This window comes from Prionailurus bengalensis, chromosome A2 (genome assembly GCF_016509475.1).
Source record: "Prionailurus bengalensis isolate Pbe53 chromosome A2, Fcat_Pben_1.1_paternal_pri, whole genome shotgun sequence".
Classification (NCBI taxonomy): Eukaryota; Metazoa; Chordata; class Mammalia; order Carnivora; family Felidae; genus Prionailurus; species Prionailurus bengalensis.
The window spans coordinates 165,626,145-165,651,322 of NC_057348.1; the positions used below are offsets into that span (position 1 = coordinate 165,626,145).

Genomic DNA, 25,178 nt, shown 5'->3' on the forward strand with positions numbered 1-25,178 from the left:
TGTGCTGGGTGGTTCTCTGGGAGGGAAGGGGAAGGGATGATCTAGGAAAAGGCAGTAAATCTTACAGATTCTCCTTCTAAACACCTGGAGAACGGGAACTATACCTACAGTCCTAACTTGCTGGTTTGTTAAAGTTACTGAAGAGGAACAAGGGTGTGGCTCTTGGCCCTCGTGTCATTGTTTGGTAATGAAACGTCATACGACACTCCGGCACACCTAGGTGTGCCCTGGTGGGGTCCCCTCTGGACCTATGATTTCCAGGAAAGCAGGGCCACTGCCTGGGCCACGGATGGCACTGGGTGTGTGACAGCAGAAGGTGCTTCTGACTGGCAGTACCTGGCCCGTGTTGAACCCGTGGAGCCATGCCCCTCAGGCAGCTGTTTTCAAAGGAAGGGGTGGGGACTGTCCCAGAGTCATGGTCACCGCCCCTCATTATTCTCTCCTGTTCTCAAGCACGGCCCCTGCCTGTGAAACCCGTCCGGCCGAGGCTCCTGGTCTGGGCTCCACGTGCCCACCTGGAACAGGTGACCTCGCGTCCTCAGCCTAATGCCCAGCACAGCACTGCTTCCCTTAGAGCTAGGGCGACACTCCCGGAAAACGCGGGGGGGGGGGGGGGGGGGGGGACGGCGGAAGCAGGTGGGGACAGGGGTGGGCTTCGGGGAACGGCTTGGCCCCGGGCTTGGGGATGTGCCTTGCTCCTGGACCACCCGCCTCTCCTCTTCTCCGTCCACATCCTGGGAACAGCACGGCAGCGGCCCTCCTCCATCCCGGATTCCTGGGCCGTTCCCTCGTGCTCAGGATGCATCTGCAGAAGTCAAAAGGCAGGCTCTTGTACTTTGAGCCGTGGAACCAAGAGTAATTAATAATTTGATGTTGTTGGGCACAGAAGCTGTTCTGAGTGCTGTTTATAATCTACAGTTAATTAACCTTCTGCTTTTCAAAAAGCAGAAACTTAAGACCTAATTTTCTGTCTCAAACACGTTGTTTCTGATATCCATTATTTTAAAAATATGTTTTCACTGATATTAAGAAATAATTATGCAGACTATCTCGGACTGATTAAGGGGACTATGCTCTGTTAGGATTTTCTTTGAAAACGTGTATTATAATGAGCTTTTCTGCGGTGTGTTGTAAGAGGAAATATTATTCTCATCACACAATTTTAAAGCAAAAGCCAGTGCATAAAAGAAATGTTACATATAATTTCAAGGCTATAATTTTGTTGTGTGGTGAAAAATTCTAACTTTCAGGAGAGGACAAAATAAAGTCAGCACTTGGGGAAAAAAAAACCCTTCATAAATACAAACTGTGGTAAATCTCAGTTGGTAGCAAAGTCACTATCCAATTAAAATTCCAATTTCAGAATCTCAATCATTTTTAACTTTCTTGTGAATATTAACAGGATGATCAGCTTTGGCAAAACACCAGGAAGAAAACTGTAACTGTCCAAGGAAATTAAAAATCACGATAGGGTTGGTAATATATTTTACCTAAGACACTAAACCAATCACTGTATAGATTATTAAATTAGTATCAAAGTCAGTTAGAGTATTATGGTAGAACATTCTCCGTTATTAAATGGAACACATTTCAGGAGCTGAATTTAAAACAGTGTTTGGCGAGGGCACACGAGGCCCCAGCCGTGCCGTCTCCATCCCGTTTTTGGGGGGAGCGCACGGGGTCTGAAGCCACAGTGGCGGAGGTCGGGGGGTGGGTTGGAGCCGGGAAGACACTTTGGACAAAAGTGGTTGCGTTTCGTGTTTTCCACGGATCCGCTCTTTCACTTACCAGCTCAGGGATTGGAGCGAATTATTTAAACTTTTCCCCTTGGATTTCCTCAAGGGTGAAAACAAAGGCATCAACGGCACAAACCTGAGGTGCTTGTCTTGAGGATTAAATGAGCCCTTGATGCGTCAGGCACCCTCACTCTGCCCGTGAGGTTTGGCAGGAAGAAGGGGAGAGTAAGGGTGTCGCCGTTAACGGGGCGTGCAGTTAGAGGAGGGGTCACAGCCACGTGCTTTCTGCGACAGGGACGGCAGAACCTTGTCTTTCTGCCTCGACTCAGCCCTGCCTTCCCAGCGCTGATCCTCACTGCGTTGTTTTTATTAGAAAACCATGAGGACCTGGGCGGAGGGGCGGTGGTGTTTGTTCGGGTTGTTTTGTTACAGAGGAAACACCCTTTTTGCAGATGCTTTACGAAGCGTGCAGTGGAAATCCCAACGACCCTTCTTGGCCCTGATTTTCAGGCGGGTCCCCTGCAGATTGTCCCCACGAGGCCGCAGTAACCCGCTGGGACCCCGTAGGGAAGTGTGGCCGTTGCTCTCTTACCCTCCAATCACCAGGACCAGCGAGGGGGGATCAATACTGAGATGCCCCCGCTCTCCAGGTGGTTCCGTTACCACGTGCCCGGGCTCTCCAGGCGCGAGGTCAGCTCCCGCTGGACCACTTCATCCAACTGCTCCTAGGCTCACTTTCCATTTGGGTTTCTTCTGCTCCCTCAGTAGGCCCTACTATCTGTCCCCATGATGACAGACATTGTGTGGCAGTCACAGGGCACAGGCACCAGTGTACTTATGTATAACAACTAATAGAACTCGGGTAACAACAGCCCAACGAGGTAGAGACTGTTTTCATCCCCATTTACAGATGGAGAAATTGAGGCATCTCTTACCTAAGGTCACACAGCTGGTGAGTGGCTGGGCCAGAATTTGGATCTCCCACGCCCAGTTCTAGCATCTGTCCTCCTGAGCACCACACCCTTGTAACCAGGATGGGGCACTGTTCCCGAAGGCCGTCAGCCTCCTCCTCAGTCCCTTTTCGGGAAGCCTTCGAAGATGGTCCTCATGTACTTTCCCGTCACTTTGTGACAACTGATTTGGTACAGGTGCTACTCCTCAGGGAAGAATGAAAGGGAATGCAGTCTGTCCCCATGTCATTGTCCTTCCCTGTCGACCTCCCGTCCCTCCAGGGACACAGCCTCTCTCCCCTTTGGGTGTGAGTGTGACCGCCCTGCAGGGATTCGCAGAGTGTCTGGAAAAGCGCCTTCCTAACACCCCCCAGCCCAGCACACGCAAGTTCCCTCTTCTCGCCTGCAACCCTCCGTCCCCTTATTTCTTAGGGTCTTGCATGATTTTTAAACATGTACGAAGTCATTTTGAAATAAGAGCACCTTCCTGCAGGGACCACCTGCACTGAGGATGTGGGAGGGCATTTTTGCTCAAGTCTTGTCCTTCCAGATCCACGTGAGATCCTTCTGGCAGAAGTCAGTGGTCCTCTCTGTCCTCCAGAGCATCCATCATGGCGCCTGGATAGTTGGTGGTCCATACCGTCGCTGGGATGAGAAATCCTGAGCACGCAAAATAGGAATATTGACGCTAAACAAGGGCTCGTGATTCCCCCGGGATGTTCGTTTAGGGCTTCAGAGTTCACTGGAGGCCATATGGCATTCGAAGTTAGCCTCCACTCTGGGGAAAGACGGTGGGCAGATCAGGGGCGGCCCGGGAACAGGTGACTGAGCAGCACTTGACCATGCGTCCCTATTAGAACGTGATGCACTCTTCTCTGCCTCGAGCTCCCTCCCAGGGAGGTACTCTACCCCATGGAGCTGCCCTACCCCATGGGCAGACTTACTTCCAGGCTGCTCTAAAGTCACAGTTTTCTAGCCAATGCAGCCTCCACAAACCTCTGCTTATAGTTGGTGGTTACTTTTTTTTTCTAATGGTTATTTATTTTTGAGGGAGAGAGAGAGAGAGAGATGGAGCGTGAGCGGGGGAGGGGCAGAGAGAGAGGGAGACACAGAATCCAAAGCGGGCTCCGGGCTCCGAGCCATCAGCACAGAGCCCGACGCGGGGCTCAAATTTGCAAACCGTGAGATCATGACCTGAGCCGAGGTCGGTCGCTCAACAGACTGAGCCATCCACGTGCCCCAGAGGTTACTTTTCCAAGACTCAGGAAGCAGCATGGCATCCAGTCTGGTACAGGCCTTCTAGAATCTGCTCAAAGGAAGCTCAGTGGACACGTAAGTCAGGGCCCCAAGCGGTCAGGTGGGAAACAGGCTATGAAGCCTTGTCAGCAAGTCCATGAATCCGTGGTCACACTTGGTTTTACGTAGAACCAAATACGTTGTACGTCACAGTGCAGTTAAATATCGGTCCGGTGTGTCAGATGCCCTTGTGAGGAATGACATACCGATTCACTTTTTTAAATATGTTGAGCATTTCGGACTGAATTAAAATATGACACCCGCGTTGTATTTCTGTGAGAAGGGGCACTCACCCACCTTTAGAAAGGGAAGCCGATCCTCTCGTTCTAGAGTCGAGGAAGAGGGCCTGGAGGGCAGGTCAGAGGCAGAGTCCAGCTCTCCCCTGGTAGCACACGGCCTCTGGCAGTAGCAGGTGGAAACCAGGCATTTTCCTAGGTGACGCGATTTTTCTATGGATTTTGCTCCAGAAGTCGCTTTTTTGGCTGCTGGGTCAGATGCCGATTTCGTGGCCCTGAGACTCGAGGTCCTCCAGCCCAGGTTAGCCCCGCCGGCCTCTGGCCGCCCGGCTCCCCGGTCCACAGCCAGGCCCCCACGCCTTATGGCGCTCCTCCGCAGAAAGCACACTCCAGTTCCGTGCTTACCTGACTCTGCAGATGTTTGATTATCACTTGATTATCTCCCCGATGAGGACCCTCTTGTACTTTAAATGCCTCCTTCACATCAGCACGGTAATTTGGTAAGGGAGGGGACGAGGAGAGAGAACTGGCGAGCCTTTCTCCAACAGCTCAAGAGCGTGGAGACGTCTTTCCAGCAGCGGCTTGTCCGTCTGAACCAGCACGGGGGGAGGGGCCGGGTGTCCTCAGGAGGCCACAGGAGGCCAGGGGCTGACCCCAGGGCCAGGCCACAGGACCAAAATGGAGACCAGAGACCAGATATATCTGCTGTCTTCCCCCTCCCGGAGCCTTGCAAGACCCACCTCTTAGACCCAAGCTAGAAACCCCTACCTCAGGAATAAACTAGAATGCACACCGACAGCCTTGTTCTAGAGTGTTCTGGAATACTGGTGAGCCGACATCGTCTGTGTCCTCTGATTCACTGTGAGACCTCGTGTCTACCCAAATCTGTGTTCTGTCGGCCTCATTAGGATGTTTGTTCACCCCACTGAGTGAATGAGTGGGTGGACGGCTGAATACACGAATCCATGAACAAATGAACGAGAAGTGAGATCCTCTGGGAGATGGTCACCTGCCTGGGTGTGGTTCAAGTAAATGGAGGGCTTTAGGCCTAAGTTCTGGAAGCTCCCTCAAGTTCCCATGGTCAAAACGAGGGGCAAAGAGCGGGAGGCAATGCAAAGGAAGAGGGTCACGTAGGAACAGGAGCCGACCGCGCTGGCCCGGGTTTCCTCTTCCTGGCCCTCGTTCTGTCTAAAACTTCTCTTAACTAAAGTTGATCTCATTGATCCAAATAAACCGCCTGAAACAGTGACTTGTATAAATTGGGCGGAGCTTGGCAGGTGTACCCCTTCTGTCTACTCTCACCAGCTGGGGCAACCGGGAGGCTGGTCCCCTCGTGTGTCCCATGGTTGATGCTGGCTGCCGGCTGAGACCAGAACATGGCACGTGGGTCTCCACTCGGCCTCAGCTTCCCTACAACAGGGCCGGCGGTGGTGTTAATGGGGAGCTTCTCAAGCAAGAGAGGGCCAGGGAGAAGCCACGATACCTTAGTAGTTAGTTACACAGCATCATTTTTATCACATTCTGGTGGTTGAGGCTGCTGCACAGGGCTGCTCAGGTTCGAGGGAGAGACACACAGACCTCGCCTCTTGATGGGGGAGCGCAGAGTCCTGGAAAAGCATGTGGGACCAGAAATACCACCTGGGCCAATTCTGGAAAATACAGTGTGCCATACTCAGCAAGGTGTCAAGCTCATACTAAAGTATGAATGACTTCCCAGGAATAAAAGAGCGTCAGTAACCCAAAATAACGTCGGAAGGGTTTTATGAGTTCAGTTTGGGAAGACACTTCTGACATTGTCTCCTTCAGTCAGGTGTGACCCCCTAAGACCTTCCCCAAATCAGTCCACCCAGGTAGTTAGATTCGTGCACCACACGTGAATTGAAGCCCGCGGAATTACTCTCGCTAGAGCCTCAGGAAAACAGCAAAATAGTGACGGGCTGAGCTCAGGGGACCTGAGGGTTAAGGACCCACAGACACAGAAGGGCTCCTGTGAGCCCGTTGCTCTAAGCGATGGTCCAGCCATCTCTGCAGCGAGTATAAATTCAGGAACATCGTGTTTTCTGCTTTTGGAGGCGGTCTGTAACTTTCCCTCCTGTCTCGAAGCCAACACGCCTGCCCCCTGAACACTGAGGTCCTGACGGAGCAGCCAGGCAGCCGGACCTCCTCGGTGTGGCCAGCCTGCCCCAGCGGGCAGCCGAAGCTTCAAAAAGGGAAATAACCAAAGTGCAGACACGGCAGATGGTGGGTCTGGGAGCGAAAGAGGGAGAACTCTTAGCCTTTGCCAGCCCAGCACCTCAGCTGTCAGCTCTGGCCGTTCGCAGATGGCCCTGCTGCGGCAGGGAAGGCGGAGACCAGCCGAGCGCCCCATGCCCCCCGCACCCCGCGCTGTCCACAGGTCAGAGAGCCGGCTGTGGGACAGGTGCAGATTCAAGCATTCCGTCCGCAGGCTCCGATGAGTGTGGACCCTGGCCTCCCTCACCTCGCCCCCCCCAGGAAAAGGAGACAGCTCTGTCTTCAGGAGCCATTCTGCAGGAGGCTCTCCAACCCCTGCCCTGCATGTCTACACATCCCTCACCTACCCTGGATCTGTTTTTAACCAGTCCTGGGTCCCAGGTTGGCCTGTCTGCCTGGGGAGCCCCCGGATGCAGTGGTCAGGGAGGCACCTTGCACGCTTCAGTCCCACACAGCCCTCCACCCCACACCCTTCCAGGTCCTTGTCTGATGTTGGCCTCTGGCTCGGCGGCCTCCCCGCGGGGACTGCAGATCAGGCCTCAGCTCTGGGCTGGAAGTGTCTCTCCCTCGTTGAAGAGCCGGCAGCATGCAGATGTGGGGGTGTCCTTTCCTGGGCATGGGGCCTCTGCAGACGCCGACCGGGGCACTCCGGCCTCCATGGCTCTGACTCGGGATTTGCTGCAGGAGCTCGGCCTCGCGATGAGGCCCTCGCGAACTCTCTAACCTCCCACAGACCTGCAGGATCCACACTAGGCTGTTTGTCACCTGCGCAGTCTGCACGTGCCCACAGGATGGGGTGGGGAGGGGCGGGAGGCCTTGGTGCTCACGCCCTTTCTGGAAGGGAGGACCTGGACACTACTCAGAGCTTCTCTGAGAGCCCGGGCGTGTCTTTATTCCGGAAGGCCCTGAACCTGGCTATCCGTCGTTGGTTCTTGTCCTGAAGGAAGAGCGGACTGCGGATGTTGGGGAGCAGTTAGCAGTGCTCCCCACAAGAGCCTTCCCCACTTTGCTCCAACGACGAAGAGACCTCCTGTGTTTCTAGCCCCTGCAGGTCTCCCGTTCTGGCACCGATCGCTAACCCTGGGACTGCTGGTCGTGCCGGTGTTTTGTCCGCTATAATCTACGCTTGTGTGTTTCCTCTCCAGCACACACAGCGGGGGCTTTGGTGGGAGCTGAACACTCAGCCTCTGTTCAACAACGTTCACTTCTCTCAACCTCCAAGTCCTCAGCCCGGGACGGGGTTGCTGCGGGGTGGTTACAGGCATCCGGGGAGCAGAGATGACAGGGACCACGCTGAATGCTGTCGTTGAAAGGTCTCTGTTACACACTCCCTGAGTTGAGTACTAGGCACGGGAGGGGCCGTTGGGTTTCTCTGCCGGCTTGGGAGCGGGGGTCTCGGTCACCTGGACCAAGGGAGGGATCCAGGGCCCCGAGGGGAGCTGCCTGAGAAGTGAACGAGCAGAAACACGCAGCTGTGAGCACCGAGCCTGGCTCGCGGTCGTGTTTCATAAATGGGGGTCCCGGCGGTGACGGCCACTGTTGCTGAGTAACTGTCCCTGATATCGTGCAGGGAGAGCCTGGTGGCAAACGTGCCGTGTCCGGAGAGTGGGCCAGGCCGCGGCTTCGCGCTGCAGGTGACAGAGTCTGAGGAGCCATTTACCTACACGTGAGGCTCGAGCAGGACGGAGAGAGTTGCTGTGTGCACAGTACTTGCAACAGTGCCTGCGGCATACCAAGCACGCTGTGGGGGTTAGTTAAACGCGAGAGTGTGTTCTTACGTCCGGCCGGGGTTCGGGAAGGGCCCAGTCACAAGTACCCAGCGTGTTGGGCAGAGGCAGAGACAAGCCAACCCCGTCAGCGCATTAGAGGCTGGAAGCATCAGCGGCAGGGGGGCACGGGGCTCGGCCCAGCACACTCAGTGTCACATCTGTGTGCACGCGTGTGTGCGCTGGGGGTGCAGGGGCGCTGGGTCCAGCCCACCTGCTGCAAGGGCGGAGGCCAGCCATATGTGCCACCATGCTGGGCAGGTCTGACTTAGAAATCCCGCCCCCTGGGTTTCAGGGAAGAATTTGGCGGCCTCTGGGCCCCTGACTCAGGAGTGTATTTCCTTACCAGTGTGAAGCTGGCTCCCTGCAACCAGTGTAGACATATCCGGTCTACACGGTGTAGACATAACCCTGCACAAGTCGCCTGAGGCCGCCACAACCTGGATGGCTTTCAACAACAGAAATGTACTGTTCAGGTTCCATAGGCTGGAAGTGTGAGGTCAAGGGGTCACAGGGCTGTTCTCCCTCCGAGACTCTGGTTAGTACCTTTCTTATCCCTCCCAGCTCCTGGTGGCTGGCAACCCCTTGGTGTCCCGTGTCTTCTGGACACATCCCTCCATCCTCTGCCTTTGCCTTCCCACAACATCGTCCCCATCTGTCTCTGCGTCTCCTTTCCTCTCCTCATAAGGAGACCAGTCCTGTTGGGTGGGGGCCCACCCTGCTCCAGAATGACCTCACCTTAATTCCATCTGCAATGACCTTGCTTCCAAATAAGGTCACACTCCTGGGCACCAGGGATTAGGACACAGCATATCACTTTGTATCATATGTGAGGGGGACACAAGTGAGCCCACCGGACACCTTTAAGAGGAACCTGTGATTCTTCTGTTCAGGAAGGTAACTCCCCATGAACAATTTGGAAACATACGTCGCGTATACTGATAAAGTCGATGCCTACAGTTCCAAAATGCAATGCTTATTGGATCCGATATAGCATATTTCTCAAATTGGTCATCCTTTCTCTTTTTAATGTTTATTTGTTTATTTTGAGAGAGAGAGAGAGCATGTGCACAGGGAAGGAGCAGAGAGAGAGGGAGAGAATCCCACGCAAGCTTCTTATCATCGGTGCAGAACCCGACGCAGGGCTCAAAGTCACAAACCGTGAGAGACAAAACCTGAGCCAAAACCAAGAGTTGGACGCTTAACCAACTGAGTCACCCAGGCGCCCCTCACATTGGTCATTCTTAACAGAGTAGACACCAAAGCCACCCCTTGAGATTCGGGGGAGAAGATGCCTGTGCCCTGCAGATTGTCCTGCGTGGAGTACTGAAGGGCACACCCATTCCCACGTGCTCTCTGGAGAACCGCCCCCAGTGACGCCAGTCTGCCACCACGGAAGGGTGTGGGCGTCCCTTCTCTTCTGCATCTGCCACACGCTCTGGGGTGCGTGAGGATTCCTCCTCTTTGCTGGATCGGCCCTTATCACCTTGAGCCCAGAGAGAGTTTGCCCTCCAGATAAGCCCTCAACAGTGCTTGTCACGAGCAAATAACATTCAGTTAGTCGAGTCGACTTCTTGAAGATATGGTGAGAAGAAATGAGGAGCATTGATTCAGATCCCACCATGAACTAAGCACATGGATGGAGCTTTCTGCCACTTATGACTAGTTGATGGCCCCCAATGTGTTCTTCTCGTATGACTCTGCAGTGGGCCCTGGGCAGGACGGGCAAGGTGAAGGCAAGCTAAGCATCCGGTTTCCCAAGTTACCTGTAGTTACTTGCTCAGAAAGGCAGGCTTCTTGTCTTGTTCCAAGGCGAGGGCTCATGCAGTTAATTTAGTTGACGAAATAGGGGTTTGTTTTTGTTTTTGTTTTTTTCCCTCTGCAGAACTCTGTTCCTAAGCTGCATTTACTTCATGGCATTTAAGCCAACTGCCTCATTAAGCCGGAGATCCTGAAGAAAGCGTTTGCAGAATAAGGATGTTCATAATTAACACAAAAAATGCCACGGCTTTATCTGCCTGGTCCTTCTCCCCTTAGTTTCTTATACTTAATGATCTCTTTACTGAGCAACTAACACAGAGAGAAATAAAAGAGCAGAGGAGCCCTGTGTTAAAGGGCATCTGGAGAAAGTAAGCTACCGTTCCCCTGGTTTTGTATGCCTTCCCCCCACCCCCCAACCCCGCGCAGGGCAGAGTTCCTTCCCATTTGCCGTCATCTCGCCGTGGAAGAGAACTGAAGAGAATAACATTCGCCAGAATTTGTCATCCCGGAGCTATATGGTCTCTGACTTCCCTTTCCACCCGGCACAAGCGAGAGTCTGAAGTGACTCTTTTTTTGCATCCCCGTTTCCCGGTGCTTTGAGCTTAGCAGAAACGCGCTGGCATTTGCCGACGGAATTGATGGAAACTGATTACTCTCTGCCCGAAGTCAGGCTCGGCCTTCAACCCCATTCATTCTCTCTCCTGAGGGCGAGTCTGGAAGCAGCTTGCACACAAAGACAGCTGGACGTGGGAAGCTAGTTGTCTCTCGCTCCCCCGGCCACCCCCCACCCACGCACGCAGGCCCACCGGACACATGGCGGGGCCACTTGGCACAAGGTCATCCCTCTCGTTCTAGGGGATTGCTCTGGGTCCAAAGAGCAGAAGCAGATGATTCGTCTTCACAGGGGTTGTGGTGGCTTGTTTCTGTCAAGCTTCTCCACTTATGAAGGCTTTGTCAGCCAGCCGTTTTCCCGTTGGGATTAGCCTGAGTTGGCCATGAATTCACGTGCTGTGGAAACCGCTGCCAGGCCCCTCGCCACTGACTTTGGGGGCGGGAGGGGGAGAGGGAGGGTCTGCTTCCTTCCCCCCGCCCCTTGAATTCCGTTCACTGGCTGTGATTCCACTCGCCTTGATTGGCTCCCCCCGTCCCAGCCCTGCAGCACAGAAGCGATTGAGCAGAATCACCCACAAATTGCATTGCAAATGGTGCCTATTTTTTTCCAGCAGGCCATCTGCTGGAGTCTATTACTCACCCTCCACAGAGCCAACCCGAGGAGTCAGGTGGTTCTGGGTACAGCCACTTCTGAATCACCTCATTCCATACTCACCTGAAAGTCACTTTGCTGGCTGCTGAAGACGCTGGAAAATTCCAGGCTCTGGAGAGGCGGTCTTCTTCCTTTTTTTTTTTTTTAAACCTCAGGAGACCTTTGGGCCTCTGTGGGCTCTGGAAAAGCATCCACGTGGCAGGATGCGGGAGGGAGGGGGGCGGTGCTGTTAGGGGTGATGGCCATGCCCTCGGTGGACAGAGGGACCTTGTCCAGGGGCTAGAACCAAGGACTCCGTGGCTCTTCATCTGTTGTCCACGGAGCCCCGCATTCAGACCTGGGTGCACTGGGGACAGGAGTGTTGGGTGTTCCGTGAGACTCTACCGTCTGGTGACCAGCCAAGTGGCAAGCCCATGTTGCATTGAGGGGAGTCTCCATGAGCTTCTGGCCGCTGGAGGACAGCACCCAGAAGGCAAGGAGGAGTTGCTTCCAAGGAGAATGGCACTTGCTGCTGCAGGTGCCACAGACTTGGGGGCTCCTCCCCTGAGAGACCAGGCCAGTGCCCCGGGGGTGGACGGACAGCTGCCTTCGGGCACCCCCGCACCGGGACTAAGGGTTTGCAGCCTGCCCCACTCGCGCAGGCCTGGACTTGGCTGCAAGCGCCTCCAGGACGTGGCCCCCAGGACATGGCCCTAAGCCTTTGTGTCCACCCTGCGGCCATCCGATCCCCGCGGTGCTTCCCCCCCCAACCTGTCTGCCACCTAGGCTAGCCCAGCTCCCTCGTCGCCGCCGTGTTCCTTCCCCCGTGATCCTCTCCTTCTGCGGCCAGTTGTCCTTGGCTCTGTTCCAGCGTATGCTGTCCCTTGGGTTAGGTGCACCCATTTTCAGCATGATTTCAGCTTCCTCATCGGCTTTCTGCCATACGGGCATGTGGGGCTGGTTTATGGCACACACCTGATGATAGCCAGCTCAGTGGGACTTGTATTACGTGATTGGAGAATTTTTCAATCGTTACTCTATTTTGTTTGTTTTTTGTTTGTTTTTTTTTAATATATGAAATTTATTGTCAAATTGGTTTCCATACAACACCCAGTGCTCATCCCAAAAGGTGCCCTCCTCAATACCCATCACCCACCCTCCCCTCCCTCCCACCCCCCATCAACCCTCAGTTTGTTCTCAGTTTTTAACAGTCTCTTATGCTTTGGCTCTCTCCCACTCTAACCTCTTCCCCACCCCCCCCATACTCTATTTTGTTTTTATTTATTCTTGAGAGAGAGAGTGAGTGAGTGTGTGAGCAGGGAAGGGGCAGAGAGAGGGAGAGAGGATCCCAAGCAGTCTCCACACTGTCAGTGCAAAGCCCAACACGGGGCTGGAACTCATGAACCATGAGATCATGACCTGAGCCAAAATCAAGCGTTGGACACTTAACCAAGTGAGCCACCCAGGTGCCCCTATTGATGATTACTTTGAAAACAAATCTGGAGGGAATTTGTTTATAATGCATATGGATTGTGTGCAAGAGACAATCCTTTGACCTAAAAGCTGTTTAGCACCCAGATGGGGTCTCTGGTCCCCAGCATCCTGACTTGGTACACTGGGCGAGTTTTAAGCAGAATAGAATTGTTCTTTCTGGAATAGATCACAGATCCCACAAAAATCACCCACAGGTAACAACTCCGATTAGCCAAGACACTTGGCTGCACTAACACACACAATAATGGGCATTTCTGGGGGAAGCCTATGAGAATTATCATTTGCGTTTCAGCCCCGTTGGAGATGGGGCCATTTTGTTTTTCTGCCACAGGAAGTGAAATCCGTCGTTCCTTTAAGGCTGAGGAATGTGCTGACCTTTGAACCTGTTCTTTCGCACGCTGTTCATGAGGGAGTGTGTGTGTGGGCATGAATCCCCAGGCATCTCCCGCAAGCTGATCTGAGATTTTCCGCGATGTAACCTACAACACAGCTTTCTTTCTCACTCGGTTCTGCCTGGATGTGCCCTGCTTCTGCGTGGATTGATTTCCTGTAGCTTTCTTTTGTAAAGCATCTTAAAATCATAACTCACAGTGGCGCAACAATTCAATTCAGAAAGCACTCATTGGGCTCATAGTGTTCAAATTTGTGCAAACGAGAGAGAGAGAGAGAGAGAGAGAAGCTCTCCAGACAATGAACTTCTGTTCAGTTGGACCTTGATTTATTGGGGTTCATTCTGGGGCTTGGTGGTCAGCACCAGGCTTTTCTTGAGCCCCGTGGAAGGAAGGCATATCCAGGGCACGGTGAAGACCACTCGAAGGTTGTAGAAGGTCAGTGTCCCCAAGGCGGGGTTCATGATTTGCTGGCCAGCTCACAGATGTGTCCACGCACCATTGGTGTGCACTCCATGTGTGTGTCCATTGTGTGTCCACATTTCTCCGCTTTGTGTTCCCTTAGAGGAGATTTTGAAGACCCACATCGCCCATTGGTGGTCTCCAGACGGCACGAGGCTCGCCTACGCCACCATCAACGACTCCCGTGTGCCCGTCATGGAGCTCCCAACCTACACTGGCTCCATCTACCCCACAGTGAAGCCCTACCACTACCCCAAGGTAGGCGACGGGAAACAGTAGAGCGAATTCTTTGCCTCGTTCCTCAGTACCCCCGACCCAGGCGACTCCAGACGTGGAGCTGTAGAATCAGACGTGTTCTGAGCAATGCAGTAGAACAGAGGCAAGATTAATTATTTCCCATTACACTGCATTAAATTCCCATCTCCGCTGAGTTGAATTTGTTGGCAGGTTTACTCTATCTTAAATAGTTGAACTGCCGTTAATCATTTGTGTGAGTTTCATGGGATCCAAAATAAGTACCTTACCTCCCCTTGTGAGTCCGTGGCAACAAAGTCACACTGCCTGCTCCCGGGGCCCTCTCTCGTCACGTCCCTATTTTAGAGTTTGGCTTCTGGGAGGTCCGAGGGACCTCTGTCTGCCCCTGGTCCCCTGGGTCTGTGCAGGGCTCTTTTGTGTTTGGCCATATCCTGGCCTGTAGTCTCTAATTGCTTCCCAGACCAAGTTGTTGGCACAGAGACTGGCAGGACAGCAAGGGTGCGGTGGAGGGGGAGGGGTACAGATGTCTGAACCTTGCTTTGTTAGCAAATCACAGCATCCTGGCACGAAGCAAGGACTGGTGCCACATTTTCTGCAGCCTGCACCGCTGCAGAGACACTGATGTCTGTCTGACAGAGTGGGCTCAGCGGCCCTGCCGCCCTGCCCCCACCCCCCACCCCCGCCCCGGCTTCGCTGGAGCGCTCCAGGGCCACGGCCACGGCCACAGCTGGGTGGATGTGAGCCGTTCACTGCCTGCACCTGCCTGGTGACAGAGCACTCGCTTCCCGCCTGCGGCTGCCTCGGAAGGACCCCTGGAGCCCGCGCCCGTGAGCGCTGAGCCATGGCTCCCAGGCCATCAGACCATCTCCCGATCGGAGGGCTGATGCCACGCGCCTTGTGTATCGGAAGGACGGGACACGCCAGCCTGCAGGTGGCAGCAAGAGGGGCGATAGTGTGCAAGTGAGGCCAGTGAGGTGCCCGGCGTCCCAGGCCACAGAGAGGAAGCCCCTGGTGTATAGTTGGTGCAGGTGCCATATATTCGTTTCTCACAGCCCTGCCTGGAGCCTGAGAGTCCGAGATCGGGGTGCCAGGAAGGTCGGGTCCGGCGAGCACTGTGTTTCTTGCTCCACCCCTGCCTTCTCTCTGTGTCCTCCCACAGCGAGGGAGCTCTGGTGCCTCTTTCTCTCCACACGAGGGCACCAGTCCCTTCACGGGGCCCCACCCTCCTGACCTCACCTGACCCCGATGGCCTTCCCAAGGCCTCACCCCCGCATACTCTCACACGGGGGCTTGGGGCTTTGACCTAGGAAGGAATTCTCAATTTGGGGGGTAGGGGACACAGACATTCCGTCCACAGCACCTGGTAAAACAATTCTCTTCATTTTTTTTTGTTTTTTGAGAGAGAAAAGGAAGAGGGGGAGGGGCAGAAAGAGAAGGAGACACAGAATCCAAAGCAGGCTCCGGGCTCCGAGCCGTCGGCACAGAGCCCGACGCGGGGCCCCAACCCACGAGCCGTGAGATCATGACCTGAGCCACAGTCGGACGCTTGACCCCCTGAGGCACCCAGGTGCCCCAATACTGAGCCTTTTCTGTGGGTCTTCGATCGGCGTGGCCAGTATCCAAGGAGGTCCCCGAGTGGAGGAGCACAAGCTCTGTGAAGGCACAGCATTGTCCCCACCACCGTCCCACTCCGACAGCACTTGATGTCAGCCTGCCACATGGACCTGCCTGTTGACAGAATTCTCCCTTTTCAGCTGGGCGTGATTGGACTGGACTCTACATCTTGTGGAAGGGGCCAGGGTTCTAGTCGCAAACGGTTAACTAAATGCGGGCTCTTTTGACCCCTGAACGCCCCACCCCCCACGCACACAGTGGGGCCAGTGGCTGCTTGACTCCTCTAACAGCCAGGGATCCAGTGGCTTCCCCTGTGAACCCTGTTATGGGAGTTTCCCCAACTTAGAAGTGGTGACCTGAGATCCATCTGGAGTTCACACTGAGCTCTGGGGTGGGTGAAATTGGAATTACAGAAGCCCGGATGGTTTGTATTCGGATGGAAAGGCGGCATATTCTAGCCAACAGAACTCAGGCACCCCTTGCCCCGTTGTACTGTCTCCCAAATCAGAGGCATGAGTTGGTGACCCCGCCAGACTCCCACCCTATTGTGGTGAACCCGACATGTCTTCATGCAGGGAGCAGAGAAGCAAGGGTATCCGTCAGACCCGGCGTGTCGCTGACGAATAATGCCACGTGTTCCCCTGTCCCATCCCGGCAGTGCTGTTCCGCCCGAAGAGGGAGCACAGAGCAGCAGTGACGCAGAGCAGGACCCACCCAGCACCTTGTCTGCACCTTTTCCAGGGACTTCCCTTTCCCCACCGCTGGGCCTCGGCCAACATTCAGCCTTCCCCACCCGTGTCTTTGCCCTTGGGCGCGCTGCCTCCTGGCATGGCCTCCAGGAATTTCTGTCCTGCTCCTTGTCCCATCCCTTGCCCCTCCCAGGTTGATAATCGGGAGGCACTTGGAGGAACAAGAAGAGGGTAGGGTTCCTGGGGAAGGAATGGCACCCCAGTTACCTTTGGTCCTTCGTGCAGCAACTGAGGCACTGTCCCCGCAGGAAGGTTTACTCACACCTGGTCTTCTTTGCTTCCCAGGCTGGATGTGAAAACCCCAGCATTTCCCTGCACGTCATTGGCTTAAATGGACCCACCCACGATCTGGAGATGATGCCACCTGATGATCCACGGATGAGGTTTGCTTCCTTGTTTCTACTATGCTAAAAAAATAAGATGAACGTTCATTTACGTGGTCTCTCCAGATTTATTTTACTGCTCTCTTAAACATCCAAGAAAAAGGTACATCGTCCAAAGCTTTGCTTACTGCTTCATGATTCACTTTTCTAGAAAGGAATACGAGTCCAACCAGTACCAGTATTTCTTTCCTTAGTCAGGAGCAGACTGCTCTCCCTGGGAGGCTGGGCTCCTCGGGAAGGGGCATGTCAGGTCAGCCGCAAGACTCCAGCAGGGACACGTTGTCTCACACAGGCAGACGCTGGAGAACATCCATTGGATGAATGGATATAGCCTTAACCGAGAAAATCCACATGATCAGACTTTCTGTAAATGGTGCCCCATTTAAGAGATAACTTTAGAACAATGGCGTACTTTGGCAGCTCGAGGGCTGGTGGTAAACCCTGCTCTAGTAACCCACTTCTCCTGGTTGGTAAGATAACCTGTGTAGGTGTTAGAGCATATTGGCAAAGGTAACTGGCCTGTTATCATTACCTTCTGGTTTGGGTAGATTTTTTTTTTTTTCTTTTAATCAAAACTGCTGAGTAGGGTCTATCTCAGTGAAGTGGTCTGAGTATCACCAAAGTTTGAACAGCCTGGGGACTGAATAGACTTCCAGAACCCCCCATATCAGCAGTAAGCTTCTCTATGGGGGATGTTGATGGGAGACTGAAAAAAAGGGGAGCCCACCGTACAGACACCAGACCCACTTGCCGATAGATCTCCGTAAGTCTAGATATGGGCCCAGTGAAGCCAAGAACGATTCATTCTGAGACTCAGAGGACACCCACCCCAAATTTTCCAAAACCTCTAGCCCAGGCCTTTACTATCCAGTTACAGAACTCCACATTATTAGTCGCTTCTGGCAGCTTCTAGAAGGACAGGAGCTGTGGCCCCATCCGCTCCGACTCCTCCACAGGCTCTGCCCAGGGCTGGGCGCTCTGGCATTGGGTACTGCTGGTATTCTGTGGATGGTGTGGTCCTCTCCTGCGGTGACTTCCTTAGTAAGACCCTCAGAAGCGTGAGCCTGTGGAAAATTCCACAGAGATTCTTTTAACGCTTTCTTCTCCGTGGATAATAAAATGCTGTGAGGTCCTCAGGTACACAGACCAAGCACAGAATTCTGGGCTCTATAAATGGCTCCTCGCGGCCTCTCTCCCTGCCCAGGATTGGTCTCCTCAGTCATATCAGAGGGTCGCAACGTCCCCAGAGGCTAATGAAGCTGGCCCCCGAGCCACCGGTGCCTGGAGTCCCAGAGCCCTTGGTATATGCTGGTCAGGGGGGAGGGGGGGGTGTTGAGCTGATCTGGCTCATGTGCTTCTGCTGGGGTAGAAGAAAAGTTCTGGTCATCGCTCTGCCTCCTCTCCTGAAGATCCAATATTTCATTGTTTTCCTTTCAGCCCCCATCCCTGCCAAGCCTCCCGGGGCCTGGTCCAGCAAACTCACTGAATTAATATGGAAAGTCACCTGGAAAATTTAAGCCATCTGTTTGAGTTAATTGAAAATCTCATTTGGTCAATTTGGTGATGCTGTTTCCACAGGCCTGATTACCTTCAAGGACAATGAAAAATTAGCCTCAGTCGGGGCTTGAAATTCAGACGCTGGCTTCAGGTTCTCTGCTCTGATTTCCTAGGCTAAATGCAATCCCGTGCCTCACGTGCAGCAGAAATCTGTAATATGCAAACGTCACGCTGTCTCATTCTCTCTCTCTGTCACACGGCCTTGAGATTTTTTCCAAAGAGAGCACAGGTATATCAGAAATCGTAGAATAAATTGTGAGCGAATATTTATCGGGCATTTAGTTCACCAGCCGTTAGCGTGAGCGCCGCAAGCATCGTGGGGAACGAGACGTGGAGCGGATGATGTAGGGCCCGGGGTGTAGACTGAACAAATCGTCGCAAGCGAGTGGATAACTGCAGGCGTGTGAAGGGCCACCAAGCACGTGGGGTGTGGAGGAGGGGCTGAGCTGTGCGGGGTGACCGTGTCTCTCCCAACCTCAGCGCTACGACAGGCGGGGCCTGGTGACTCTTTGCTGTGGGGGGCACTGCGGGGTGTTTAGCAGGGCCCCAGCCCCACCCATCAGACGCCAGTAGCACCCCACCCTCAGTTGTGACAGTCCCCTGTCTTTGCCAAATGTCCCCACATGGAGAACCACTGGTTCAGAGTGAAGGATCTCGAGCCAACGCCTCCGTTGAAATCCGAGTCCTGGGACCCTGGGGAAGGTATGCAGGCATGCTGCCTCAGTTTCCCCATCTGTAGAATGGAGATAAACATTACTGATAGAAGTGGTTGTAAAAACCAAATGAAACAGTGCAGGTGGCACAGGGCTGGCTATATGGTCACCCCGTCTTGTGGCGTGGTCAGTACTTCCTGTGGACTTGCTGGCAACCTTCCCCTTCAGAACTCAGCCTGACCTGTCCCCACAACCCCAGTTCTGCATGAACTGGTCAGGTTGCAGTTCTCCGGGCAAAGTAAATGAATGTGTGTCGAAGATTTTATTTAACTCCTTAGCTAAGAAGGGAGCCAGTGAGGTGTTAGGACCAGTCTTGCTGGCATCGGCAAAGCTAGGTCTGTGTGATCGGTGTAACAGAGAAGTGTGGGGGCAGGTTTGCTGGGTAACGGGTCTAGCAGGGCCCTGAACTGTGACCTTGGGGGATAGCTGGTCCACCTGCAAAAACCCAGGAGGGAAGTCTGCCCGGGGCAGAGTCCCCAGTTGCCTCAGAGGCCGAGCCCGGGGTTATGCTGGAAGAATACTGCTAGATCCTGTTCCCTCTTTCCAGGTTTCAAATACATTTGCTGAGAATCTCTAAATGACGTCACCAACTGGACACAGAATGGATGCCCCGATCTCCTTCCAAAATCCTACTGCCCGCAGTCTGGCCTCCTTGGGTCCCCATGTGCTCAGGCCTCTGACTTTCCTGGGGGATCTTCCCCTGGAGGGCCCGGCGTCAGAGGGCGCCCCCTCCCTCCCATCTCCTGGTGACCCCAGCTGAGGCTCTCCGGGACCACAGGCTTCCAGGCCCTCCCCGCCCCTCCTGCCCAGCCCAGAAAGCCGTGAGCTATGTCAGACCGCCTGTTCCCTCTGCTGGCCTGCTGGTGGCTGGCTGTGCTTACATTCTTTTGTTCCCTTAAAATCATTAGCTGCTGAGGTCTGTTCTTCCGCACTGTTGACATATTCCAGGCCCTTCTGCTAGAAACATGCTCTGGGCGAGTAGAGGCAGGCAGGTACAGCTCACCAGACGGCCAGAGGCCAAAAACAGCTTCTACGTCAAGAAAGCCACCTGTCGTCTTTCTTCTTAGGACCCAACCCTACCTGCCCACGCTAGAGCCACTGCACAGCTTTATCCCGCCTCTCGGCACCCCTCCTCAGATTGGCTGCTGGGCTTGCCCCCTTCTTGGGGCGCTTGCACCTGTGTTCTGTCTGCCTGGAAAGTTCCCCCGCATGGCTGAGGGGAGCACCCATGCACTGTCAGTCGCGATCAAAGTGTTCCTTCCTGAGCACTTCCCTAACAGCCGAGCCTGAGTCACAGCCCCACTCCCTCCTCCCCCGGCCTTACTTTCCTTTGTAGGGTCATCCCAGCAGGATATTCTGTGTGCTGTGTTCACCAAGTCCTTTCCCTGCCCAACAGCTGGAAGGAAGGTCCGTGAGCAGGGACTTGGGTCTGTTTTGTGCAACGCCCTCCCTCCCCTCCAGAGCAATGCCTGCAACACAGGACAAGCTCAGGAAACCTTTGTTGAATGGGCCAGTGAGCTGAACAGGTAGCCAGTAAAATCCTACATTGATAGGATCCTCAACGACTGAGAGTTCTTTGGTTTTCTGGAACCTTTCTAAAAACGAAACCTTTAGAAATGTGTAGGCGTTGGTGACATCGTGCCATTTCCACTATAGGATGCTATTGGGGAGGCAGAACTTCAGCCGGGACTCCTTAACAAAAAGAAGGATTAACAAAAGGAAATCAGCTCATTAATGCGCATGGAGCCCGTCTTCAAAAAGCTCACCGAAAAGTGACTCAAAGCAGCAATTCAGAACTGCCACCCCTGTAGCATCTTCAACCAAGAAGAGTAAATTTGCAGGGAATTAGCTGGACGAAGGGGAGCAGTTTTAGGTATTTGAGGACAGCAGATCATGGGAGGCAACTCCCAGAGGAAGGTCTATTTGCAGATTCCGCTGGTGCATCTCTGCGCTAAGAGTCTGTCTCCAGCCCAAGGAGAACGTGTCTCCTGCCTTTTTTCTGGGCTTGCTCTTTCTTCATTGCCTTCAGCTCAAAATAATTTGTATGTCAAAAAGGCATATCTTGAGGCAACATGTTCTGGCTTTCTTCAACTAGTCTAGGAAAGGTAAAAGTAAGAAACCTACCATGTGGAGGGTTTTAGGGAGGAAAGAAAGAGACCCACATCCTCCAAGGACCTAGGTGGGGAGAAACAACAAAGAAATGTATCCTATTACAAAAATTAAGTGCCACAGAGTAGGCATTCTTCTTTTTTTTTTTAAGTTTATTTATTTTGAGAGAGAGAGAGCAAGCGGAAGGAGGGGCAGAGAGAGAGGCAGAGAGAGAGAACCCAAGCAGGCTCTGAGCTGTCAGTGCAGAACCCAGTGTGGGCCTTGAACCCACGAACCATGAGATCATGACCTGAGCCGAAATCAAGATTCGGTTGCTCGATCGACTGAGCCACCCAGGCGCCCTGACATTGATTCTTTTAAGAGTTTTGCCAAAGGATGGAGAAATCCTCTCCAGGGAGGAGGGTCGGCAGATGGAGGGGTCGGAGGTGTGGGCAGGATTTGGGGTATCCCAGGATCCAGTCTTCAAGAGAAGTAAGGGAGCACAGGGGTCCCAGCATAGAGTGGGGGGCCCTGAAGCATCATCAGTCATGTGTTGTGGTTTGAACTGTAAAGCTGTGACCTTAGGGCTATTTATATTCTTTGCTCCTTCCAAACCGGGCTTCTGGATTTGCTGGTGGGTTTTCACTCTTGCTTTTCCTTCTGCCCGTCTCCCCGGGAACAAGGATGTGGGTTTATAGCATGTATAGGACAGTGGCTGGGTCCAGGACGGCCCTAAAGGCTTTTGCAAGCTGTACACGTCTGAAGTAGCTCCTAATGCCCCCATTCCCCAGATGTGAAGACTGAGAAATGCAGAGTTTAAGGAAGGTGTCTGAATCCACACAGGGTGTGGAAGGGGGTGCTGGGCCTCAAGCCAGGCGGGCTGGACAGCCTCACCTCCCTGAACAGCCTCCAGAGAGGTATGGAACATTCTGGAAGGTCCACTGGTCACTTTCAGCAGGCTGGTCAAGGAGCCACCAGGAGGAAGAAACAAGACCCTTCATCTGTCAGCTGTCTGTCATTTACAGCACCCATTTCCAGATTCCTCCTGTTGTTTGCCTGCTAACCAGCCTGACCTCCCCTCCAACAGTTCTCAGATACAGGGAAGATTGAGTCTGGGCTTCTGGATCTTTCCAGTTGGCCAACACTTACCCTGGTTTTGTGCCACACGCTGTGTTAGGCACCCGGATGGCCTCTCCCATCGTGTCACCCACAGTCCAGAAAGCGGGACAGCTCGTGGTCCACGGCCGAAATGAAGTGTGGGTGGGAGCCACGACACGCGAGGTGGGAGGGACAGGAGCCCACAACGCGGCCCGCGGGCGCAGGACTCCCTGGGCCAAATTTGAGGCCGTCTTTTAGACGTTTACGTGAAAGGTAATTAGGGACCATGACCCGTGGAGGCAGGGCTAAGGGAAGGGCAGCGGCGCCTTGACAAGCTGAGCTGTGTCCTGTGGGTGGAGACCTAGATGGAAATCATTACGCACCGACCGCCCCATGGTTTTTACCATTTCCCCCCCCACCGAAACCCAGCTGCTCTGATCCAACAAACGCGGCTGTGTCGTGCTGGTTTCCTGGCGCCTTCCCAGGGCTGCGGGGCTGGGTGTTGAGCTAAGACGCAGCAGAGACCCGCAGGACCTTTCCGAAGCCTTGTTGCACTGTGCCGATACGTGTTTTTATTCTCCTCCGAATATCCATTCGGCCGTGGCACAGCCGGCCGCCTGTGCGCTCTTCCTGATTGCCAGACGGCCGCAGGCTGTCACACAATTGCACCGTGAGAAGGAGCCCAGTGGGTCCCTGACGCACCTGGGCGGGGACGCGGGCTCGCAAAAGGCTCAAAGGCGTCTTGCTTTCACTGCGTTTTCTTCTACTTGAGCTCATTCGTTCATTCATCTTTGACCTCCGGTTCCAAGGACTTAGATGCGCTTAGCTCATGGAATCCCACCGCTGGTCTGTGCGAGGCTTCACTCTTTTTATTTCATTGTTCTTTTCAGGGAGTCTCTACTCCGTGCTCTCCTCGCCACATAGACACCTATGTTTCTTGGTCAGTTTCTGGCTTTTTGTTTGCTGAAATCGACTACTTTGTTCAATGCATTTTTCCTTTAAATTGTTTTTTTTCTTTATTGTTTTTAACTTAATTCCACTATAGTTAACATGCAGTGTTTTATTAGTTTCGGGCGTGCAGTATGGTGATTCAGCACTTCTGTACATTACGCGGTGTTCATCAGTATCAGTTACTCTTTTTTTTCTTAAGTTTATTTATTTATTTTGAGAGAGCGAGAGAGAGAAAGCACGAATGGGGGAGGGGCAGGGAGAGGGGGGGGGACAGAGAGAATCCCAAGCAGGTTCTGCTCTGCCAGTGCAGGGCTGGATGCGGGGCTCAGCCTCACGAACCAAGAGATCATGACCCGAGCCAAAACCAAGAGGCAGACGCTTAACTGACTGAGTCACCCAGGCGCCCCAATAGAAGTGTCCTCTTGATGCCCATGACCTATTTCACTCATAACCCTGCCCACCTCCCCTCTGGTGACCACCAGTTTGTTCTCTATAGTTAAGAGGCTGTTTCTTGGTTTGTCTCTTTCTCTGTCTCTCTTTTCCCCTTTGCTCATTTGTTTTGCTTCTTAAATTCCACCTGTGAGTGTGAACTCCTGTGGTATTTGCCTTTCTCTGACTTATTTCACTCAGCATTGATACTGTAGCTCACCCATCTCATTGCAAATGGCAAGATTTCATGCTTTTTTCTGGCTGGATGACAGTCCACTGTATATCTATACCACATCTTCTTTATCCACTCGTCAGTCAGTGGACCTTTGGGCTCTTTCCATACTTTGGCTATTGCAAACAACGCTGCAGTAAGCATAGAGGTGTATGTACCCCTTTGAATTAGTGTTTTTATATTCTTTGGGCAAATGCCCACTTGTGCAATTACTGGATCCTAGGGTAGTTCTATTTTTAACTTTTTGAGGAAGCTCCATAGTGTTTTCCAGAGTGACTGCACCAGTTTGCAATCCCACCAACGGTGCATGAGGGTTTCTTTTTCACCACATGCTCACCAACACCTGTTGTTTCTTGTGTTGTTCATTTTAGCCACTCTGACCGGCGTGAGGTGGTATCTCAGTGTGGTTTTGATTTGTCTTTCCCTGATGATGAGTGACGTTGAGCATCTTTTCATGTGTCTGCTGGCCATCTGGGTGTCTTCTTTGGAGAAGTGTCTGCTCCTGTCTTCTGCCCATTTCTTAGTGGGATCATTTGTTTCTTGGTTGTTGAGTAATATCAGTTCTTTATATATTTTGGATACTAACCCTTTATTGTCTATGTCATTTGCAAATATCTTCTCCCATTCCATAGGCTGTCATTGAGTTTTCTTGGTCGGTTCCTTTGCTGTGCAGAAGGTTTTCATTTGGATGTAGTCCCAGTAGTTTATTTTTGCTTTTGTTTCCCTTGCCTCCGGAGAACTGTCTATGAAGATGCTGCTATGGCCAGTGTCAGAAACATTACTATATAGGCACCTATTTTTTTTTTTCAACGTTTATTTATTTTTGGGACAGAGAGACAGAGCATGAACGGGGGAGGGGCGGAGAGAGAGGGAGACACAGAATCGGAAACAGGCTCCAGGCTCTCAGCCATCAGCCCAGAGCCCGACGCGGGGCTCGAACTCACGGACCGCGAGATCGTGACCTGGCTGAAGTCGGACGCTTAACCAACTGCGCCACCCAGGCACCCCTATAGGCACCTATTTAAACGTATTTGAGGGGCGCCTGGGTGGCGCAGTCGGTTAAGCGTCCGACTTCAGCCAGGTCACGATCTCGCGGTCCGTGAGTTCGAGCCCCGCGTCGGGCTCTGGGCTGATGGCTGAGAGCCTGGAGCCTGTTTCCGATTCTGTGTCTCCCTCTCTCTCCGCCCCTCCCCCGTTCATGCTCTGTCTCTCTGTCCCAAAAATAAATAAACGTTGAAAAAAAAATGTTAAACGTATTTGAGTCCCCCTTCTCTCCATTAATGTTAGTAAAACGTGTGCTGCTGTTTATATGTATGCATGCACTTGTTTATACAAGTGACATTGTGATGTACATAGATACAGATACATAATAAACTTCTGTGTGTGTGTGTGTGTGTGTGTGTGTGTGTGTGTAGACCGTTTCCCCTCTTTTTCACTCAGCAGTATGTAAAGACCTAGCAGATTTATGTGTGTACATGCAGCTCTCTGCTTCTAACTGTGCACGTGGTCTAGATTTCTGCAAACGCTCGGGGCTTACATTCTCA

The 25,178-nt window shown here is 53.1% G+C and overlaps 1 protein-coding gene across 4 annotated transcripts in view; it reads left to right on the plus strand.

Moving 5' to 3' along the window:
- The window catches only part of DPP6 (dipeptidyl peptidase like 6), a 945,711-nt gene that overhangs the window by 836,420 nt on the left and 84,113 nt on the right, over window positions 1-25,178 (plus strand). For all 4 annotated transcript variants that reach the window (XM_043590488.1, XM_043590487.1, XM_043590485.1 and 1 more), the window contains exons 9-10: window positions 13,669-13,823; window positions 16,469-16,566. In XM_043590488.1, coding sequence (XP_043446423.1) covers window positions 13,669-13,823; window positions 16,469-16,566 — 253 coding nt within the window. The remainder of the gene's footprint in view (window positions 1-13,668; window positions 13,824-16,468; window positions 16,567-25,178) is intronic.